Genomic DNA, 22199 nt, shown 5'->3' with positions numbered 1-22199 from the left:
ATTGGCTTTAATTTTTTTAACTAATGTCTCTTATTTTAAACACAAAAAATTTAATTTGTATATTATTGAGCAAATGTTAGTACTAAATTGAGTACCTTGTCATGAAATAATAATTTATTTTCTTTTGTGCAATATTACACATGTTTGGCTACGTCTGTTTTTTATTTTACTTTTTTGCTGCATTAATTTCTTTTAAAAAATTGATTTAAAATGTGGCATTTACAATCATAAAATCACATCATTGCCTTATAGATTATTTCATCCTTCACTAGTAAGGTTTAATGCAGTTAAACACCCATTATTGGGATGTATGTTCTGAGACAAAATATAATCTATTCATATTATATAGTTGCTTCAATGTTGTATTAAAAAGTCATTATAAATACAAAAAGATAAGCCATCAAGAGGCAAATATACTTGTATTTTATTTAAGAGAACTCTTTACCAAAAATATTTGCTAATGAAAAATTATTTCAACAACAAAACAGTATTTCAGCTTTAAGTGTTAAAAAAAGGGTTTAACCCCAAGATAAAATGTGAATGACACGGTCAGTGGAGTGTCCCATCATTACACAGCAGCACATAATCCCTCACAGAGCTGGGAATGTCCAGTTCACTGACTGCTGAGTAACAGCGAGCTCCAAGGTGCTGGCGTAAAGCACATCGACACAGATGCTGCAGAGAGCGAGGCTGTCCACTGCGCTGACGCACTAAGTCAAAGAAGGACTGATGATCCTAAGACGGAGAAACAGAGACAGAGGATGTATCTGCTGGACTGGAGGGAGGGTGCTGAGATGACAACACTGCAGAGGACTCACCTCGTTTATCTCAGAAGACAGAGAGTCCATCCAGTCACAGTGAGGGACACGGGTATAGGAGTTCAATATCACTTCGAGAGTGGCAGGGGAGAGGACACACTGCTTCAGCAGCTGGAGGGAGAAAAAAACGTATTGATGTCAGCCTAAAAAATCCCTCAAAAGGAAAGATCTTCAAAGCTGTGGGTGTTAAAAGAGAACAGGTGGAAGTGGAAGGTCATTAATGAATTTGTACTATTTCTGTAGCCAGTAGCAATTCTTCCTTTTTTTAGTAAAATATTGAAATAAATGTAAGTTGGGGTCTGAGGTTTGTCAGATGATGAGCCGTCAAGCTGTCTGGTCACTACCTTGTTGCCTGATGTCTTTTAAGATTCTGTCCCTGTAAACCTTTTCATCACTTTTACCAGATAGGTTAACTACGCGCAACAACGATAGGTCTCAGACCTTGGGTGAAACAGGGTTGGCCCCATGGTTGAAAAGTGAACGCGCAACTGCGTCAGGTTGGTGGTCCAAATAATCTTCCACCACCTGGAAAACAACAAGACAAGTGTCAAAGTTCTGCTGCATGAGCTGAAATATATGTCATGACAATTACAGAAAAATAACACCATAGTGCTATGTCTCCCATCCTTGAGTTTTTTTTTAACAGTGATTTTCAACTGGTGGCCCAGTCTACGACTGGATTAAAAAAATTGTCATAGAGAAAAAATGACAAAAAAAATGGACACTTAAATAACTCTCAATAATCCCCTCAATTTATGACTGTTTACATCTGTTATACAGAAATGTGATTTTTATTTTATTTCCTTGTCCGGCCCCCAAGGTGTCTGTTTAGAAAAATGTTGTACCTTTGACAAATGTACTGTAGTTGGTGACCCCTGTTGTATAGGCTTTGATTACTACCTGAATCAGACAGTCTATCGGTGTGTGTCCTGCATAGTTTTCTACATCTGCCTTTGCTCCATGCTGCAAGAGGAGATCGACAATTCTTGAGCAGCAGTTGGCACATGCGTTGTGCAGAGGGGTGTGTTTCTTCCGGCCTGCAGTTGTGGGGTCAGCTCCTGCACTCAGGAGAATTTGAATCACTCGAAGGTAGCGGCCGGACTCTGAGGGCCTCTCGGCTCCAGAGCAAGCTGCATTCAGGGGAGTCTCCCCCTCACGGTTTGTGGCCAACACGTCCGCGTCATTACTCAGGAAGAGCTCCACATGCTCCTCCAGGCCTCGTCGAGCTGCCATGTGTAGAGGTGTGAGCCTCGACTCCTTCATCCTCACGTTGACCTCCGCACCTCCTTCTAAGAGCAACTCAGCACAGCTGAAACAGTGCACACATTTTTTGTCTTGCGCAAGCATTGAGAAAGAAGAACAAAACAAAAGGGAAACTTGACCTCAAGTAACCTTGAGGGCCAAACGGACATAACAATAAAGCTGGACATTTACTGGCTGTTTCGACTCCGTTATGTATCACTTACTGGAAAGACTGGGCAGAGGTGCAGAGGTGAAGAGCAGCACTGCCATCTGTAGTCAACAGTTCAGGATCCGCTCCATGAGAAAGGAGCAGCCCCACGCAGTCAGCATGGCCGCCTATACAGGCATCATGAAGGGCTGTGTTGCCTCCAGGGTCTGCGTTTACCTCGGCCCCTCGGAATAGCAGCTCCTCCACACAAGCTGTATGTCCCCTGCTGGCAGCCAGACGTAAAGCTGAGGTCTGTTTCACTCTGGAGCTCAGCGTCCACATGCCTGACAGAGAATATAAAGGCTATCTGATGTGAAGAATATGGACGAAATTAAAAAGAAGTGTCAGTCTTACCCATCTCTGGAGCCCATGCCATTTCCTCATGCACTGTCTCCATCACAGCATTCACCATAGCTGGGTCCTTTAGCACCGCATACACTCCTTTCATGTCGCCCCACATGAAGGTGTTGTGAATGGCTATGTCCCGACATCGCACCTGTGGTGGTGGGGCCCGTACCTCCTGGAGCCGCTGTTGTCTTTGTGGAATCCTTGGGGCTCTGGGCAGGGGGTCCCTGGTCATGGCTCTTCTATGGGCCAACGCTCTTCGAGTGTCCTCCCACTCCTGAAACTCCTGCTCCATTCGCAGAGAACGCAGTGATGTGGATGTAAAGGGGAAAGTCTCCTTTGCCATGGCACCCTGGTGTAAGCACAAGAAAAAATATTTCCCCCACAAATACTTCATACAAAGAATACACTATACATAATGTATTTTGTCCTGAGGTTAAAGTTAATCTCTCTTAAAGGAAATGTTGAATCCTATATGTAGCAACAGGTCTTGTGTCAAACACTTTGGGCGATGCTGTGTTGATAAATGGCAGCCCTCAGTGCTTACTCACCTTCCACAGGAACTACAGTCTAGTAGTCTCTTGACTGGAGTCAAAGATGTCCAAGCAGAGGTCTAAACTTTCATTACTCTACAGTAAATGGGCTGTGATTTGTTTTTAAGTTACATCATAAGAAAGCCAATGAGAATGAAGTCAAAGAAAAACAAACCGTCATCTGAAAGTACAGTCACAAGTTTGTTCCCCAAACCTAACTGTAGCACTGAGTATTAATAGCTCAGAATGCAAGCTGATACTTGCATTATTAAGTATGCCCGCGAGATGGCAGCGTAGATCTAGCATTGACCTCTGAAAACGTATATAGGAAATCAAAGGCGAAACAAGTCTTTACATGCGTAGGCCACCATCGGCAATCAATATTAATTCAATTGGGTGAAGCAAAATTGACACCTGAAAAATCAACCTTAAAGTTGGCATAATGAGCTTACAGATATAGTAATATCCTAAATGACAAACGTGTGTAAAGATTTATTTTAGGGTTTCTTGTCTTGGTTAATTACTCCAACATAAATATTGTAAAATAATTATTGTCAATTAAAAGGTACTTTAATGTTAAATTTAAATCTGCACACTCGACCTTTAATACTAAATCTAGTTTCCACGTGACTAAAGGGGGAAGCGCCGTTTTAGCCCAAAAGAGAAGTGAGAGAATAAACCCTCTTGCTCTGCTTTAAAATCTTTGTATATACACGTGCGTGCGTACGTCGTGTTTGAACGTGACGGCGCGGAAACAATCCGCAGGGGAGGCAAAGTTTACGTTCAACTCCTTAGTTTGTTTGCTGATTTGTATAGAAAAGTAAAGTTATGTGTATACGGGTATCTTTAATGACAATAAATGTCTTACTGAATCAATGCAAATCGAGCAAAACAGGTTCTGTCGAGGTATCTAATGCCTGCAATGGTAAGTGACAAATTATTAGTGTGAGCTAACTACGCTAACGTCACCCATGGCTAACTTTAATAAACACTGCGTTTTCGTTAATTATACCAATGTTTTGCTACGTGTGTACGTTTGTGTGTTACAAGAGTATCGTTTCTTCTTCTGCTACAGACTTGTAAAGTAAACAGCCTGTTCAGCACATTGGACGACTTCAACAATGAGGTGAATCACAGCACACCTGATTTCAGCTGTAAATTAGCTGTCAGTGCACTGTTCTAAATCTGAACCACATTAACACTAATATGGATTTCTCCAGGACTTGCTTGGCACAGACTGGACTGGGCCCTCTGCATCTGGACCGTCCAACTCTGTAGCAACAGCTGCTGTGTCATCAAGTGTGCTCCGAGCCCCCTCTGTTACCCGCAGAGAGCCAGAAAAAAAGTGCCTCCGGCAAAGTGCACAAGGATCTGCCGTCCCCACTAATGGCACAGCATCAGATAGTGGCACACAGGCTCTGAGTTCAAGGCAGCTTTGTCCCCCCAGATCCTCCACCTCCTCTTCCTCCTTAGAGTCTCATGGCACAAATGTATCCACAGTAAATAACACTAAACCTAATGTAGCAGCACCACAAAGTCATGGCAGCACAGAGGTGTTGCTAACGCCTTGTGCTGCTCAGGATGATTTCGACGACTGGGACGTTGACCTGGCAGACCTGGATGAGTGTGACGGCCAGGTGGCACAACAGATTCAAGCTCGTTCTCACTCTCCACCTGGGCTAACATCAACCCCGATGCTTAGACCCCTAAACTGTGGAAGGACTCAGGCACCACCTCATCAGACCACTGTCGGTGCATCTAAACATAATGTCCCTCAGACTCTGTCAGCTGCTCATTTAGGATCACCAGTGTTGCGACCTCGCTTTCCATCAGCTCCTGTTCAGAGTCCTAATGTTTTCTCTGGCCTCACTGCAGCCTCTCCTGCTGCAAACCCTGCTTCCAGGTCATTTGTCAGGCCCCAGCAGCCTCAGAGACAGTGGTCCACTCCGGGACCTAAGCCTCCTGTTGGTTTTGAGTCGGTCCCTCCATCATCTTTCTCGCCCTCTGTAAACTCTTCCATTCTTAGCCCTCATCCTCTTCACACACCTGTCCTCACCAACCGTTTGGTCCAGCTAGTGTCTGCATCCCATAAGCTTCCCAAAAAGAGGCCTAACTCTGAGGTCCAGAAACGCAGGACTAGACGGTTCCCTGGCCCTGCTGGACTTTTGCCAGTGCAGGTTCGTATTCTCCTCCAATGCAATACTGCTTTAGTATTTCTAATTATAAATTGTCAGTGTTGCCTTTTAAGAAAGAAAATATGATAGCAGTTTGCCTTATTGCCTATTTGAGCCAGGATTTTAGCCACCGTTCAGCCTGTTTGTCATAGTTGCACTAATTAAAGGCCAACTGCCAAAGAAAATCTAATTTCAGGTGCTTTCCCCCCCCCCCCACAATGTGTGATGTTATAATTTGATTCCTTTCTTTCAGCCTGAAGCTCAGACACTGGATCCGGTCGTGGTGTCTGTTCCTTTCACTCCTGCTCATGGCCCTGTAGCTCGGTTGCCAAGTCAGGTAATAAAAGCACTGACAAAGAAAGGTAAAACACAATAAAGCTTGTTTTTATATTTCTTTAACGAAACATCAAACCTGCTCACATCCAGAATTAAAACTATCATTGTGTTATTATTTATAGATTAATACATTGTATTGTCTTTAATATTTTGATCCACAGAGTAAATTTCCTAGATTGTCAACCTACTTTCTCATTGGTTCGAAATTAGAGCTGTATTTATTATAAATACTCTAGTCCTTTGCATACTTAATGATAGTGTACCCCCCCCCCCAACAAACAAACAAATAAGAAATTTCACTACTGTGAAACAGTAAATTAAATTAAAATTGAAATTGTTTACAACCTGTTGGGGACCCCAACATTTAGTGGTCAGATTACATATTGTGGTTAAATAGCCATCACCCATTATTTTCTTGCTTCTGTACATCATAGAACATACCCCATAGTGTGAAACAGAGGAGCAGTAATTAATAATGAAGACACTGTGACATTTGTTCAGGTTCCTTAGCAGATGTTTATGGAAACTTACTTTGGATTTTGATACCCATTGATAAAAGCCTGCTTTCACAACATTTCTCTCTCAAGCTGCCTGATACCAAACCCAGACAGTCGGGATTTCCAACCTGCAGTGCGTGAAATGAATTTCCACACAATCAATCTATCAGCATCAAACTGACTGACTGAAAAATAGAACCACAAAAAGCACTTTGAAGAAAGGCAACTTTTTACAAAGAGTAACATAGAATTCAAATGATAAGTCAGGAGCCACGTCAGTGAAGTGGTCGCTGTGAGCCAAGTGTTTTTGTTCTCGCTTTGAAGGTTTCCAGCTCACAAATGGAGGATGACGACTTCAGCGGCGCTGCCTGGGCACTGATGATGAAGGAGATGGGATTGGACGAGAGGAACCCTACGTGCTTCTTGCACTCCTATAGTGTGGTTATGGTTCTTCGAAAGGTGATATGTCTCCACTATCACGTTTTTATTCTTGTTAATCTTTAAAGACTTAAAAACACATACAGAAAAAATCTCTCAAATACAACAGCACATTGCAAGTGTATGTAATGAAGTATAATAATGTTCCAGTGTCAATTTACCTAAAAAAAACAAAACAGGCCTGGCCTTTATAGTTGAACACCATACTGATATACTCCCAGGAATTGAAGAAATATAAACGTGAAGACAACAGCTCTGTAAATATGTTGTTTTTTTTATTTTTGCTGGCACTACAAAGCATTTAATTTAGGAACACCAGCACTACTCAAGCAAAAAAGTTGGTCCGGAGTCTTCGCTAAAAACTGTCTTACTGAGACACTTTTACACGTGTAGCGCTGTATGTGGTAGAATTTGGGTCAAGTACTTTTTCTCATTGGTTCTGCTCATCATAAGAGACTGAGTAACTACCTAAAGTCTGTTGGCGTAATCAGGACAAATGACTCTGCGTGGTGGAGGTGTTGTGTAATTTTAATTCCTAAGATGGTCATCAATTATTTAAACAGACACACTCCGCTGTATTTGTGTTGCTTTGTTCGCCTCGGTCTTTACCGAGCAGCACGTCTGTGTTTTTGAGTGGCGGTTTTAAGGAGAGATTTTCAAATGTTGACTTAATGTCGTGCTGACTTTTCACCAGCTGTGTTCACATGCACACGTGGCAGATCCGTGTTTAAGCCCCTTCAGGTTAAGCTGCTTACATGAACATCAGTCTCCGAAAATCCCGGTTTCCCGTTAACATACAAACCATGGATGTCACTCACCGTGTGACTGAACAGTAAGAAGAAAATCTCCCCGACTCTTGGTGCTTCACAGCAGAGCTGAAGTACGAACTCAAGCTTCAGTGTTAAGCTTTAGCAAAGGACCAATGACAGACAGAGAGACTGCAAACGTTTTCATGATTCTTCCACAGGTCTCTATGGTTTCAAAATGGAAGATCATCACTATAATGTGTACTCTGTTCTCAGGCTGCACTGAAACAACTGGTGAACAACAAAGTTCCAAACATGGCGGTGGTTTTGAAGACCATCAATTACACACACACCGATGCCAAGGTTGTGTTTAAAGACCCGACAGGTACTGTGCAGAATGCAGAGTCAATTTGCCAGTTTGGAATCCTAACATTCTGACATGCCTGTTACTCTTACCACTGGGCCAGGGCCGCTCCAGTTGAAGACAAAGAGAACAATTCTTAGGGTATTATGTGAAGAGAGTGGAAAAATTGTTTGATCCAATCAGCACACATTCTGTTTCCTACTATTATATTATATTGTATTTTATTATATTATTATTATATTATTATTATATTATATTCTGCTGCTCTGTTTATTTTTTTCCACCCTTTGTCAGATCCATGCTCCAGCCTGTTGCCATGGCCCCCAGAGAACAGCCACATGAGATGTTCAGATTATTAACGCTCTGAAGTGGATGTTAGTCTCCACGTCAGACCTAAGTGCTTATTAGTGATTCTATTGCAGTAGATTGCCGTCAGCCGGGGGCTTGTATTCAATGTTTCTGACACCAGTTGAGGCCTGCGTGTCATTTATGTACTTTACCTCCAGCATCGTTCTTTTCGCCACTAATTTCTCTCTGGAGCTGATAACGACATGTGATGATTATGAGAGTATAGAGCAGTGTTTACCAGTATTTTTCGATCCGAGGCAGGTTTTACAATAGAATCCCGCAGAGCAGCATCAAGCAAAAATGGTGCAAAAAGTACATGTTATAAAATAAATAAAAAATAAACTTGTGCCTGTTTAGTTTAGTTTAGCATAGAGTCACAGGAGTTAAAAAAAGCCACAAAGATTTTTTTTTGTTTTAGTTTTTTACTTTGTAACCATCTGCTGCCATTGCATTGTGTTCAGGTTGTTGTCGCAAGCATGAACGAAAAGACAAAACATTAGCAGTGAATAATTTGAGAAAGATTTAAAATGACATAAATGTAAAGTTTTACATCAGATTTCGTTTTCTTTACGTCCTGCCATTTTACACAATTAATTATTAATGCAAGAATATTCTTGTTGTGTTTTAACAAAGGCGAGATGCAGGGAACTGTCCATCGGCGTCTCCTAGAGGGCAGAAGGGACGACCTTAAGGCTGGAGTAGTACTGCTGCTTAAACAGGTAAAACACACTGCTACTGGTTCTGTCAAAATTATTTAGCATATAAAACCTGCCTTTCTTGTCTTAGCAGCTGTCTCATGCTTGTTTGTTATGGTAATTCTTGTTTTGCTCTTGGCTTCAGGTGGGTGTGTTTTCTCCCTCCCATCGCAACCATTACCTGAATGTGACACCCAACAACCTTCTGAGAATCTACACCGCTGATGGAGCCAGTGTGTCCTCCACCCAACTGCCCCCGCTGGTTCTAGTGAGTGATAGCGCTAAAAAGAGGCACTCAAACAAATATTAAATCAGTCATGCACAATTACTCTGTCAGCCTGGCTCTCACAGTGTTTTTACCCCCTCCCCCACTCTCCGTCAAGGAGCCAGTTTTGCAGTCACCAGCTCCGTCTCGCAACATCTGCCCAGAGCCAGTATCTCAGATGCAGCTGGTGTTTGACGACGAGGACGAGGAGGGGCGTGAAGGTGAAAAATGTTCAGAAGGAGGCTGCGACCCCCAAACTGCAGTGGCCGTCGGAGTGACCTCTGGCTGTGGCCGTGAGCAGCCTGACGGCAGTGCAGTACTACAGGACCCAGACTGGGACGCAGGTCAAGGTCTTTATTGTTTAATAAAACTAGAGACAACAAGACAAATATTTATTCATCCATTCACGTCTAAAATGATGTGCTTAGAAAAAAGGAAACAATTTAAAAACCATGCAGTTCAACAAAGAAGACCAGGAATCTATGGCTACTAGCCAGTCAAACTAGTGGAGTTCTGCTAATTCTTTCACATAATAAATGGTGTTGAATGAACTTGCAGACCTTCAGTGTATGAGAACGGCAACACAGGATTTTATTTCCACATTAGATTGCCACGTAAAACGTTTTCATGAGGAGATTACCTTGGAGACAATTTTTAAAAAAAAACAAGTTAATTATCAAGTGAGCTGGGTACAAATTCTGAAAAAAACAAACAAACTGAGCTGAGCTTCATAGCTGCCAATAGTGTCTGTGACTGCATTTAAGTCAGCACTTCTGCATAAGTACGCACATGTACAACAGATACAGCAGTCACTGGAAAAAGGCAAAAGGTTGCAAGATGGGTAGATTATTTTTCAGTGGTCATTTGTAAAGTAGATTCTCAATCTTTTTGGGATCTATGCAGAAACCAGAAAGAAAACCCCACTCAAGGATGAGATTCAAACTTCATAGAAAAGGTCACGTGACCGATTAGCAAACAGGGGGTTCCTTTTATTTGAAACACAAAAATGTCACGAAACTGCTATGATCATTGAACAAAGAAAATACAATTGAAAATAAGCCTTGCTTTCCCCTCCATGCCCTCTGTCCCCCCCCCGCCCCCCCGCTCCCCACATTGGAAACCACTGCTCCAAGGAAAGTTTTCCAAACACCAGTGCTGCTGATGTGGTTGTGGAGACAAAGTGTGACGCTCTTAAATGTCTCTGTGTTGTGTTGTGCAGATGACGACCTGGATGAGCTGCTGGGAGAGGTACCAGAAGACCCCTGCTGACGGCGTCTGATGTGAATGTACATCAGTAACAAAGAACTTCTGTTCATAACTGACCCTCTTAGATACTAAGCAGGTAATAAGACCACTGAAAAAACATGATGTGGACACTTTCTTTTGGAATTATTCTTTTTCTTTCTTCAAATCCATTCACTGTGTGTTGAGGACACATCCATCCAAAACCAACATGTGCTCATTAAATCCAAGGCTGCAGCAGCACACTCTATTTGATTTCAGCTCAACTTGTCTTGTTATAAAAAAGAAAAAATATAATTAGAGAGACTGTGTGATATTATTTTTTTTAAATAAAATATTTATTTTTTCTTCATTGTAGCAATAACTTGATCATAAATTTAAAGACAAATACAGGCAGTACTGGTCTGTTAATTATGCCAAAACAAGAGAGAGTCGGACTGTTTGAGTGTGTTGTTCTGCCGTTTTCTTCTTTTTTTTTTAATTTAATTTTGGCTGACTCCATTTAGCGGGCACCGAGAGTGAAGTGGATCAAATGTGAGCCAACTTTTCACACCGCGTGTTAGAGGTTATTTTGTTGAGGCAACAGAAAGGTCAGCTTGAGTCCTCCGATATGTGCCTGAGTGAAAAGTGCACGGCCCTGCCTGACTTTGGGTGGATTTTTGTTGGGATCAACGATGTCTGTTGATACCTCTCTCAATAGGACCTGAGCCTTAGATCCTGAGGTTCCTGCTTGAACCGTGCCTCAGGAACACTGATTCCTCTTAATCCTCTGCCTCTTTGTTGTTGTGTCTCTGACGCTGCTGCTGCAGAAATGTCCCGGTTCAGGCTGGAAAGATGAAAGGAATAAGGTATATTCGCTGTATTGCTGTAATTACATTTTTCCCTTATGCTTTATGGTGTGTGACTAACACATTTACACCATTCTATGATACAGCTTTGGCTGTTTTGGTTCTGAATCAAATTGAACCATGGATTTTGAGTTAGGGAGCGGCTGTGAGGGTAAAGTGCTGACTCTTGGCTTAAATTAAGGGCATTTACATTCATTTGGGATGAGCAGCGTGACAGTGTTGCCAAATCCGGCTGCTTCGGATATCCAGTTACTACAGAAGTACCTCATGTGTATGGACTTTACACAGAAAGACCAGCTTGCACAAATTTTGCACTCCCCTCAGTTTTAAAAATGCTAAGAATAATGTTTTACATAATTTTGTCCCTAAAAACAATATCCAAAGCTTGTGGTAGAGTAATTAAATTAGCTAGGAATACAAGTCCCTGGTACTGGCTGTTACTGGGCCGCACAAAAAAAAAGTACCCTTTTCTGGTCACGTAAAGAATAATTGACATTAAAAAACATTTTGAATTGTCTAACATTGTGACAACACCGTTTCCGTGTTTAATCAGGCTCAGCTCAGAATTATAAAACTCCATATTTTGCAGCGTTGGAGAAACTTACTGATATTAAATTCTTCTTGAAAGCAGTTGCCCTACGTTAAAGTACCACTAGAGGGTAGCATACAAAATAACCATGGCACAGCATTAGTCAATATCGTACGTAGGTCTCAGGAGTCATGATAATAAAAGTACTTATTAAGAGAGTCGATTAATTTGGCCTCTTGTAAACCATCCGTCTGTGCTCATTCACTTCTGTTCTCCATTATCAACAGGCTATTTCTGATAGTATTTATAAAAAGTCAGTGCTTGAATGATTTACAATTTTTTTTTTATTATTTAAAAAAAAAACAACAACTGTCCTTTTAAATTGTCCGTTCCCCACACAGAGTTGTTTACAGAATTGCAATTTCTGATCTACTTCCAGGATTTCACTTTTGAAACTAGATATCTTAGTTCATTTAATTTTTTTTATATAAAAGATTAATGGGTTGTCATTTAAAAGACATTTACAGAGGCCTCTAATAATCTGATATTTAGAGTAAAAAGAAAATGACTTTCAGTTGTTATCAGCTTACCATCAAATAATCCACACACAGCATCAGCTTCACCTTTTTTCTAGTGTCTAAACATCTGTCATTTCTTGAGTCAGGGACCAGATGCATGGCCGTGAACAAGACACATGGAGATGCAGCTGGATTCAAACCCCCCACTTGCTGGATAGAAGACTGATTCTTTACCAACTGAGCTAAGAATAATAGTTACATAGAAGAGCTGTGAGGATTTACCGCGTAATTCAAAGACAAATATTAAACCTGTACTTCTTAATTTTGTTGAAAGCTGTTGAGCATCAACAAGTTGCCAATTAAACAGACATGAATATAAGGCTGGGACTGCTAATGGCCCCATTTGTCTTGCAGATACAACGTTGGCCTGATGGATAAAAGCAGATAAGATTACTAAAGCATAAAGCCCTGTTCTCAACTCTGGAGACTTTTTAATCCCTGTAAAACTATGCTCATTACCTCAGTGTGAAAAGGGGAGATTTGCTTAATTAAGTTGTTAAGAAACCAGCAAAGCCTGCAGCTGTCTAAGAGGAGAGCGAATTTCATTTGGGAGAACAAATCTGATGGACCGGCAGAGCTTGTTGGTGTAAATGCGTGTGGACCTAACACAACAATAGAAACCCAGGGCTGTACTGTCATATGGTTTATTCATTAGAGCTTCTTTCCTGCTGTGGATTATTAAACCAGTGGTTGAGTTAAACCACTGCCCCTCATTTGTAGCTTGGACTTTTCTGGCCACAGATCATCATCTGCCTCCACCCTGTCCCCCGCCTCTTCTGTTTTTACACCATCCACCTCCTCCTCTCTCAGCCTCCTAACACCTCGTCCTCTTTCCTTCCTGGATGGTCTTCGACCAACACTAGTCCAATTAACTTTGTTAACCTGGGTCACGACCGAACCAGTATGGAAGTCATTTTTGTGATCCACGTGACACGTTTTATGTCGGATACTACTAGGAGGAATGAAGAAAATACAAGAAAAAACAAGTAATGTAGCTAATGGGCAAAGTCAGTTAAGCTCTTTAAAAAAAACTATTACTATTTCACTTACTTGTGGTAATATTGTACTTGGAAGGTTTTGGGGGTTAAACCACAGGGTAATGTGACAGATGCTAAGTTAGAGCTGTTAGCTTACTTTAATTGGTGGGACTAATTATCTTAAGCTAATGTAATTTGTTCTGAAGGTGGTTTTTTCCCCCTCTTAGAGTCCAAGGTTAGAGAAGATTTAATAAACCTACTACTCTTTACTCTTTTCTAAGGTTTTAACCCAAGGGGTCTAAATATTTATTTGTAAGCCTGCCACTTTGGCTGCTCATTACTTTTTAATCACTTAATTAGAGCTTTACAGTAATTGCCCTATAACTTAGCTAGAAATAAGGCTCACTGCAGGTGGTTTGTAATTCAACAATGTGATCCTAAATTTTTAATGTTGTCTGAAGAATGTGGGCCTTCTTCCGACATTGGCCCATGAACAAGAGGTTTTTGCTTTTGCCATCTTTCATGTGAAAATTAAAAATATTTTTAATTTCATTTACTGTTGTTGGTTTATTGGTGTTTTTACCCACAGTTCCCAGAGAGGCGCCAACTTAGCATGACAATTATCTTTTGTGTGACCTGACCTCTTTTCTATGTCTGGTTCTTTCATTCTGGTAAACTTTCATTGCTGTAGTTTGGACTGTAGATGGCGCCAAGCTTTATTTCTTTGCTGTTTGTTTTGAACTGTCCTACTCTCCAGCTCGGTCCAACATTTAGCTCATTAATAAGACAGTTTTTCATTAGTTGGCTCTTCACTGCATTTGTCATATATTCACCCACAACTGAGTTTTGTGCAGTAACCTGTACGGACTACAGGCTGAGGTATGTGGCAACCAGTAGGTTAACACCGCCATTCCACAGGGAGCTGTGTCATGTTGCATAGCACATGTAATGATATTTTAGGACATTTTAACAGTCTGGTCAGAATAACTTAGGTAGGTTTGTAAGATAAAAAAAAAAATCAGGTCCAAACGTGTATATAAACCCATACACATACATTCTCACATTCATAATAGGAATAGTATGAACTAGTTGTACTAAAAAGTAGTAATAATTGTGAGAAAAAAAACACGTAAAAACCACCCATCATCCCTGTGTCCTCCTCGGTCTAACAAGTCTGCTTCACTTCCCATGACAAATGCCCCATCCATCCATCCATCCATCCATCCATCCATAACTCTGTTAGTGCGGTGAAACGATGTGGAGACAGCAGAGGCACAGGGACAGATGAACGGAGGAAGAAACCAATTCAGCACCAGACTTGGCTGAGGAGAGAGTAAGCGGGGAGAGTGTCGCCGACCCTCTTCTTCATCACTCCTCCTCCCATCTCCCCCCTTTCTCTCCCTCTCCCTTTCTCTCTCCCGCTCTCACTTCTGCGAGAGCATGTGTTGGTGTGTGTGCGACTCCGGTCTGTACCGACTCCGCTGCTGTTCGCCGCTGCCACAGAGGAGCTGGGAAGAGGAGGAGAAGCAGGTGTCTCTGGGAAGAGGAAATCAGGTGGAGTTTGGATCTGCTTGCAAGACTAACCAGCAGCTCTGAACATCAACAGGGCTCTCTCTCGCGCTCTCATGCACACACACACTCTCTCTGTCTCTCTCTCTCTCTCCCACACACGCACAATCACACTCTCAGACTCACACACTCACGCCGGCTGGATGGCTCCTCACTAGGCTGAACGCAAGAGGTGCTATGGCTTATCTGTATTTGGAAGGCATGGGAGATCCAGAGTAACCTGCGTGTGCGCGTGCATGCGTGCATGGATGAGTGAGCACCCTCGTCTGTGACTGTGTGTTTGTGTGTGTTTTGTTGAATTTAAAAACAACAGCTTTGATTGGGTCGCAGATTCACCGACACTCACCTCCCACTCCTGGTGTCACAGAGGACTTGACTCTTGGATTCTTGTCAATGAAATCAAGTGCTGAGGCCCGGAGGATGTTGGGGGGGTGGGGGTGCGGGGTGTATGTGTATGTTGAGTGGATATGTGTGAAAGAATGTGGAGGTGGGTGTAGAACAAGCTGCCGGCGGTTAAAGTGACTGAGGGAATTGAATGAGAGAGGAGGTGAACAGAGAGCTGCTCAGGGGAGAGAGTTTTTCTCCCTCAGCTCCAACTTTGTCGTTGTTGTTGGTGGAGTAGTGGTGGTCCGATGTTTGGCTTCCCGTCTGTTGTGTTTCCATGAATGATTGCTGAGGAAGTCCCTTCCTGTCTGCAGCCCCGTATGTGTGCTGTATATGATGTGGCAAACACAGCTGTTGCAATAATCACGTGGTTTAAATTGATGTCTCCTCTCTGCCTGCGCAGGTGTGACTTCACCAGGGGCTCCCTGGCTGAGGAGCTGGAGGGCTGATGATGGATCTGAAGGAGCACTGTGGGAGTCAGGAGAGCTCCAACTTACGTCCCACCTCCTGGCAGGCCTTCGCCCACGCCAGCACCTTGCATGGCCTGCGCTTTGTTTTTCCTTATGGTCAGCCCAGCGTGCGCCGCTTACTCTGGGCTGCAGCCCTGCTGGCCTGCCTGGGACTCTTAGCTCTGGAAAGTGCTGAACGTCTGGCCTATTTCCTCTCCTACCCCCACGTGACCAGTGTGGATGCAGTAGTATCCGGCAGCCTGGTGTTCCCCGCTGTGACTATTTGTAACCTTAACACATACCGCTTCAGTCCCCTCACACGCAATGATCTATATCATGCTGGAGAACTGATGGCCCTTTTGGATGTGCACCTGAACATTCCACAGCCACACCTGGCTGAGACCGAAGTACTGGCTACCCTGCTGGACAAAGCCAACTTCACCAAGTATAAGCCCACACCGTTCAGCATGAGGGAGTTCATGGAGAGGGTCGGCCACGACCTGAAGGAGATGATGCTCTACTGTCGCTATCAAGGCCAAGAGTGCAGCCACGCTGACTTCAAAACCGTGAGTACTCTTATCTTTTTTACCCCCTCATGTCAGCAATGTTCTCGGATGTCTTATCTGTCGTCGTGCAGTGTAAAGTTTTTAGGTTGCATTTCTGAGCCTTACAAGAAATTCTTTGCTGCTATGCATGGAGTCCCCCGCTGTGATTTCTCCCTGGACTGTTTCGTCTCGAGCTGTGTGTGTAGGTTTTTGCTGTTTTCTTGTTCTTGTTTTAAGCCTCGTCATAAAAAGTGCTTGTGAGCGCACAGAGTTGGGCAACAGGTGTGTGATTTTACAGTCACCAAGGAAAAACAATTGCTTTGTCTTTGGCCATGGTGAGAAGTAATTTTACCTCAAAACCCTCAGGCACTTAATTTTCTCTCTCCAGAAAAAAAAAAAGTTTTGTTTGTTATTTTATTACAAATGAGAGCACTCAAATGATTTTGTGTACCTGCGTTTGTCTGGTACAGCCAAGAAATATGCTGCTACCTGGATAGTTTCTGGTTTGTTGTACTGACTGAACTGAGTATTTGATAGTTTTGTTTCAACACGTTTGTCCCGGCAGTTTGAAACCAGCATGAGTTGGCGCAGATTTATTTTGGACATCATTTTAGGAAATCCCACTTGTTGCAAACTTGGACTGTCTGAGACTAATTGTCAATGGAGCCAACTGGCAAATGTGTTGGAAGCATTGCATTGCGTTTACCTTGTGTGGAAAGGCGACAAGTTTTTAAAAAGCATTATATTTGTGACCGACATGTTTTAGGTTTGTTTATTTCTTCAGGGACAAGCCTGAGGTTGGTGCAGCCTTTTATAATCTTTTAAAAAAAACATTTCTGAGAAATTCTGGCTAAGGATATTGTTAGCTGCATTAACAAATCATGTTAATGTGTCTGCAAACTATTGTCAAATCCATTCACAGATTGAATTTATTCTACTGTTCTTTGCTTTAAATTGGCAAGGACACCACTGATTTCTGTAATCCTTTGTGCCGTGCACCGTGGCCCTGAGCAAGTCTTGAAAAGCTCAACATCCCGCTTATATCAGCCAGGATTTATGAACATAAAAATTGAGAAATACATTTAAATCACATCTGGGAATATGAAAAAACAACAGTCTGTACTATTTTATTCAGCTTATTTAAACGTAACACTTGTAAGTCTAGCTGAATTCATGAGTTCGCACAGTTTGACTGGACATCCATATGACTACGCATGACGCGCAAAGTTACGGTGAGCATTTGGGCTTAGATATCGGATATATATATATATATATTTTTTTTGATCTTTGATTCTAATATTTTGATAACATCAGAGTATCAGATCAAGCTATGGCTACTCATAATGTGGCTGTGTTTGTAATGGCTAATTATATAAACCAATGCTGGACAGACTTTGACTAGTGTTAAGCTGTTGTTTACAGTGTGGAGTTGTAGAACAGCAGCTACAGTCTTCAGGAGATGTCTCGAAGGATTTCATTATTAAATATTATTACACAGTAGGATGTTAAAAGAAAGGCTTTCACTCATGTTACAACATCAGGTAATGAGGGCAGGGTGTTTTATCATATGGTTCAAAAGATGTGCTTCAGTTAGATGCTGAAGACACAGAGGCTGTACGTACGGCTACAGCAACATCTAAGAATCTGCAGAAATCCCCACAGGTGTTCCACGCTCCCACAAGTGTCAAAAATCAGCTTGATTTCTCCATTTGTTTGAACTCTAGTAGAATGTTGTGAATTTCTTAACACAGAAAGAAAAACCTTTTCCTGGATAAAATTTGCTAAAATAATTCCTGGGTCTCCTTTAGTAGTTTATTTATCCAGCAAATCCTTCAGGTGACTGCTACAAAAAAAGAAAAAAAAAAAGAAAAAGAGAAACAAACCCATCTTAGCAAATCCATATTCTGGACCATGTGTAATGGTCCAGTCAGTTGTCCACAACCCTATTATTTACAGCACTTTTTATTGACTTTATTTAACATACCCTATCAAGGCTTATACAGATTTCTACCCTACAACCTGGAGTATCAGCAGGTCCTGATACCAATCTGATGCCGTATTTATTTATCTTTTTAATAACTCTTGATTTGTTTGTAATTACTTTGCTTTAAATGAACAGCTAAAATAAAACAAATATTCTGGTTCCCTACAGCAGAAATAAATAACTATTATAAGAAATGATCTGGAGACTCCAGCTGTGTCCTACCAGAGAAGGTTGCAGTAAAGTTTTTCACACTAGACTGAATGGGAGTTTTTTGTACTCAGTGTGAAGGATCCAGTCAAAAGACGGTCTAAGCTGATTCAGATGTTTTATGCAGTGACATTTTCTTCTTGTTTGTCATCATCAAATTGATTGGTGATGTGCTCAGAATGTGAAGAGCCTTCTGGGATCTAAAGTACTTCTAGAGCTCTTTATTCTGTGGTCATTATGGGAGTACAGACGTCTCTGTCGCACCTCAAGTTTGTGTCTGTTCGTTTCTTAATCTAAGATAAAAAATGAGATTCTGCACACACACACACACACAAAAAGAAATAATCAATGAGTAGTGCACACCCCGTGCACACCAGGAGAATATGTGATTATTATGGTTTTGTTTTTTTAACAATCTTCAAAATGTTAATGCTAAGTAGCCTGGCCTTTTCTCTGCCTTCCCACTCAGCCCACAGAGTATCTATTCCACTCTCCTTAGTAACCATCACGCTTGTTTTTTAGACAAGTCTTTGACCTTAAGCGGAGTTCAAAGATAATCACGTTGACAGCAACCACAGTCAAAGTCACGTCTTCCTCTGTGCCCTCTGCTTCTCCCTGCTGTTCAACTCCTCACCACTCCCCTCTGTGACTCGTTCGCTCTCACCGCTCTGTCGTTGCAGTGACACACCTTCGCATCTGCGGCACCTTGTGATAGCAAAGGTGAAAAAACAAGTCCCCAAAAATAGACAGGCACATGCACGGATGCTCTCAGAGAGCGCGGCGCTGCGACCCACACGAGTACACACAAATATACGTGTGCGTGACAGAAACAGCGACATCACCATGACACTCCAGGGAACTGAGCTGGCATTTGACTGACGACTGTAGGGGGGATGGCGGGGTTACAGTAGTCACTGTAACGTAACTGCTTGAGCAGAGCACACCACAGAAGAAGGACTTTACCACCATTAGAAACATCTCCTCATATGTGGAGTTAACCCATCTTTTTTAATTTCCCTTTTACTGGCAGCATGTCTGCCACCTAACCGGCGTTATCGCGAATACCCACTTCAGCAAATTTTGTTTGTCAGTGATGTAAAAATAAAAGGATACCCACCGCTGCTTCTGCTCTTTAATGTAGCATTTCTGCATGAATACTTATCACTGATAGTGTTTTTACTCATTATGAAAGCGTGGCTCGGGTTCAGCGAGAACATTTCATATGAAATGAAGCCCCGTGTCTCCCACAGGACTACATTTGTCTGTTTACTAGCGGGAGCAGATTGCCATGTTGCCTGTTCTTTGTGGGTTTGAACAATAAATCCAATTGTATAGATCTTTTGCTTCATGCGGCTCAAACAGATAAAAGGCATTTCAAACCATGAGCACCCAGCTGTGGTAGCGAAACAAAGTTGAAAAAAAGAAGATAAAAATACAATGTGTTACATTCAATACTACTGGGAACAAGGCAATTATAAGAGGTGTTAGCATCTGTGCGTCATCACTACTAGATATAGTGATTAAAATAACATAAAAAAAAAAAACCAAAACGATTCTGTGATGCTCAGCCCAAAGGAAGTTCTGACAGAGATAAGTCTGCATCTTGTGTCTTGTTAATGAGAATTAGACGATTTTTCCCCCTTGGTTATGTTTGTTTTGCCCTGTGAGATTCTAACCATGTTTAAACACTGACTGATCAAACTGACATGACACTTATTGTAACTGTCGGCCGGGGTAAATTATCATGGCTTTTAGGGCTGGTACTGGCTGACTGCTTTAGTTACATAAATAAAATGATCCCCGAAGCACTGCACACCAAAGAGGATGATAATACACACACACACACACACACACACACACACCTGATAGCAGCCAGACCCCAAGCTCTGTATCACAGACACTAATTAGCCACTTGTCTGTGCCTCCTACCAGAGCCTTGTTGGATTAGCTCTGCAAATGCTACGGTACTAAGTGTTAACAAGGACAGCAATTAGCCATAACACACACACCTGTGGCCTTATCACTGTCTTAATTCCTAGACTTCTTTTTCTGTCCTGTTTTTATTTTTTTTTTCAACACAGTAACAGAAAAACTGGTGTTGGTCACTAATTAGAGAGGACTGTGTTCCTTGTAATCTGTGCTCCAAAGCCTTCTCTGGCAATTAAATTCACATTTTAACATTCAATTCCAGCTAAAGAGCTGCACTAATGCACTGTCACTTTAGCATTTATCTTTTAAAAACTTGCTAAGTGAAAATGGAACAGACCTAGGAATGGTTTCCATTTGGAATCAAAGTATTTGGAGAAAAAAGAAGAAGGAAAAGTTACCTCCTCCTTATTTAGTGTTTAATCAACTGTACATATTATTGGCCTATAACGTAGTTGTGTTCAATGTCTGCAAAGAGGAAATACGTAGCCACAGGATCTGGTTCCTGTTGTGCTAACTGTTTAGCCTAGGCCTGTGATGAAAGGGTGAAATAATCGTACTTTATTTTATAGATTATTGATTATACATTGTGAAGATGGTAAAATATTGTACAAAAACATTATTTCTGTATGTCTGACCACACTAGGACCAGGTACTGTTTTTGTAATGTGCCAACATGTCTTGCTGAAGTTGCACCATTGTTAAAACACCTGTGTTAGCACTTAGCACGCGGTGTGAGCAGCAGTGAGAAAGAGGAACAGGGACAGTGATTGTCACAGTGACAATATTACATTGTGTAGTGAGGAAGAATGCAGGACACACATTCAACTAACATTTAACACCACCAAGTGTTTGGCACTCAGATTTATTCAGCGTCAACTATAGCAGTGCTTACGTTCCACAGAATTCTTCAGTTACAGCGTGGACAGTCAACCATTTTACAAATGAATGGAAATATATCCAGAGAGAAAAGTACAGTGCCCTGGAGCAGTGGTGTTATACTTGTTCTCTGCTGTGGAATTTGAATCTTAAAGGTTAGGACAGATTTAAAAAAAACATTTTATTTAAAACGCAGGTTTCTTTTACAGTGATGGCCACTTTTTCTTTCCCAAGGAGATGGAAACACCAACTCTAGCTGATATAATAGTAATGTCATGAATTCATAGCTTAGAATAGCTGATATAACACAAAATGACACACAATGTGCACCTAAAGGAGCAAAAACCTGGTAGAAAGGCTTCATGTTTTGGCTAAAAAATAAACTTTACTTTACTCCGTGTTAGACAGAGTTAGAAGATTATCGCTCGTAAATATGTTTCTTGAAAATAATAAGGGTTACACTTTTTAGTGTAATGTTTATGTTGCCTTCATAAAACATATTTTGGTTGGATGTTTTGGAATTCAATTGAAAAGTTCTTTTTGGTACTTTGATAGACTATGTCTGCACTACGATCCAGCAGGTGGCGTGCTTAGTACAGCTTGTTTTCCATTAGAAAAAGAAAGAATTGTAACTCGGCTGTTTTCCTTGGGTTTCCCTGGGTGGACTGACATAAAAGGAAACATTTGAATGATGCCACGCTCCTAAAACAGTAACTTATTTATTTACAATGCTTACAATTTTTGTAGAGGAACTAGAGGAACATAACATTATCTTCTGCTCGCTCACTCACTTAAGCACTTTCTTGTGGCAGACAGCCTCCCAGAAGCACGAACAATAAGACTATTACAAATAAAATACTCCAAATACCAGGCATACTTAGGTGTTTGGCTGTTTAAAGCCAACCATAAAATACGCCAGATCTCTAAAATATCTATGATTTTCAAGTCTTGTTTATCAGGTATATGTACAACCAGAGAAAAGCCATTTGCGTATGAAACCTTGCAGGACTGTGACCTTATTGGACTGCGATCTGGTAGAAAAAAAGCTGCTTTTTACTACAACCTATGAAGTT

General features: G+C 41.6%; 2 protein-coding genes and 1 pseudogene across 5 annotated transcripts; 2 read left to right on the top strand and 1 right to left on the bottom strand.

Moving 5' to 3' along the window:
* Positions 1-32: 32 nt before the first annotated feature.
* Positions 33-3401, bottom strand: asb16 (ankyrin repeat and SOCS box containing 16). The gene is made up of 7 exons (XM_008329301.2): positions 3165-3401; positions 2623-2965; positions 2285-2552; positions 1719-2127; positions 1260-1343; positions 819-929; positions 33-735 (listed from the first exon to the last, which is right to left on the bottom strand). The coding sequence occupies exons 2-7, from the start codon at positions 2957-2959 to the stop codon at positions 550-552; spliced, it is 1395 nt and encodes a 464-aa protein (XP_008327523.1). The 5' UTR covers positions 2960-2965; positions 3165-3401; the 3' UTR covers positions 33-549.
* A 462-nt stretch (positions 3402-3863) lies between these two features.
* Positions 3864-13610, top strand: hrob (homologous recombination factor with OB-fold). 4 transcript variants are annotated; one of them, XR_003052478.1, is made up of 11 exons: positions 3864-4071; positions 4222-4272; positions 4367-5323; positions 5574-5657; positions 6478-6612; positions 7614-7722; positions 8683-8768; positions 8890-9012; positions 9128-9353; positions 10229-10351; positions 12293-13610. XR_003052478.1 is itself a non-coding variant. In XM_008329299.3 (10 exons), the coding sequence occupies exons 1-10, from the start codon at positions 4060-4062 to the stop codon at positions 10276-10278; spliced, it is 1839 nt and encodes a 612-aa protein (XP_008327521.1). In that variant the 5' UTR covers positions 3864-4059; the 3' UTR covers positions 10279-12286. The 4 variants fall into 4 exon arrangements, 2 of the variants coding, with proteins under 2 accessions (XP_008327521.1, XP_008327522.1); XR_522937.3 differs by having other exon boundaries at positions 9128-9359; XM_008329299.3 differs by lacking the exon at positions 12293-13610 and having other exon boundaries at positions 9128-9359; positions 10229-12286.
* Positions 13611-14400: 790 nt separating this feature from the next.
* LOC103392733 (acid-sensing ion channel 2 pseudogene) lies at positions 14401-16647 on the top strand (annotated as a pseudogene).
* Positions 16648-22199: the final 5552 nt, after the last annotated feature.

This window comes from Cynoglossus semilaevis, chromosome 17 (genome assembly GCF_000523025.1).
Source record: "Cynoglossus semilaevis isolate Cse_v1.0 chromosome 17, Cse_v1.0, whole genome shotgun sequence".
Taxonomy (NCBI): Eukaryota; Metazoa; Chordata; class Actinopteri; order Pleuronectiformes; family Cynoglossidae; genus Cynoglossus; species Cynoglossus semilaevis.
The sequence above is the reverse complement of the archived record's forward strand: the minus strand, read 5'-3'. Positions and strand labels throughout refer to the sequence as shown.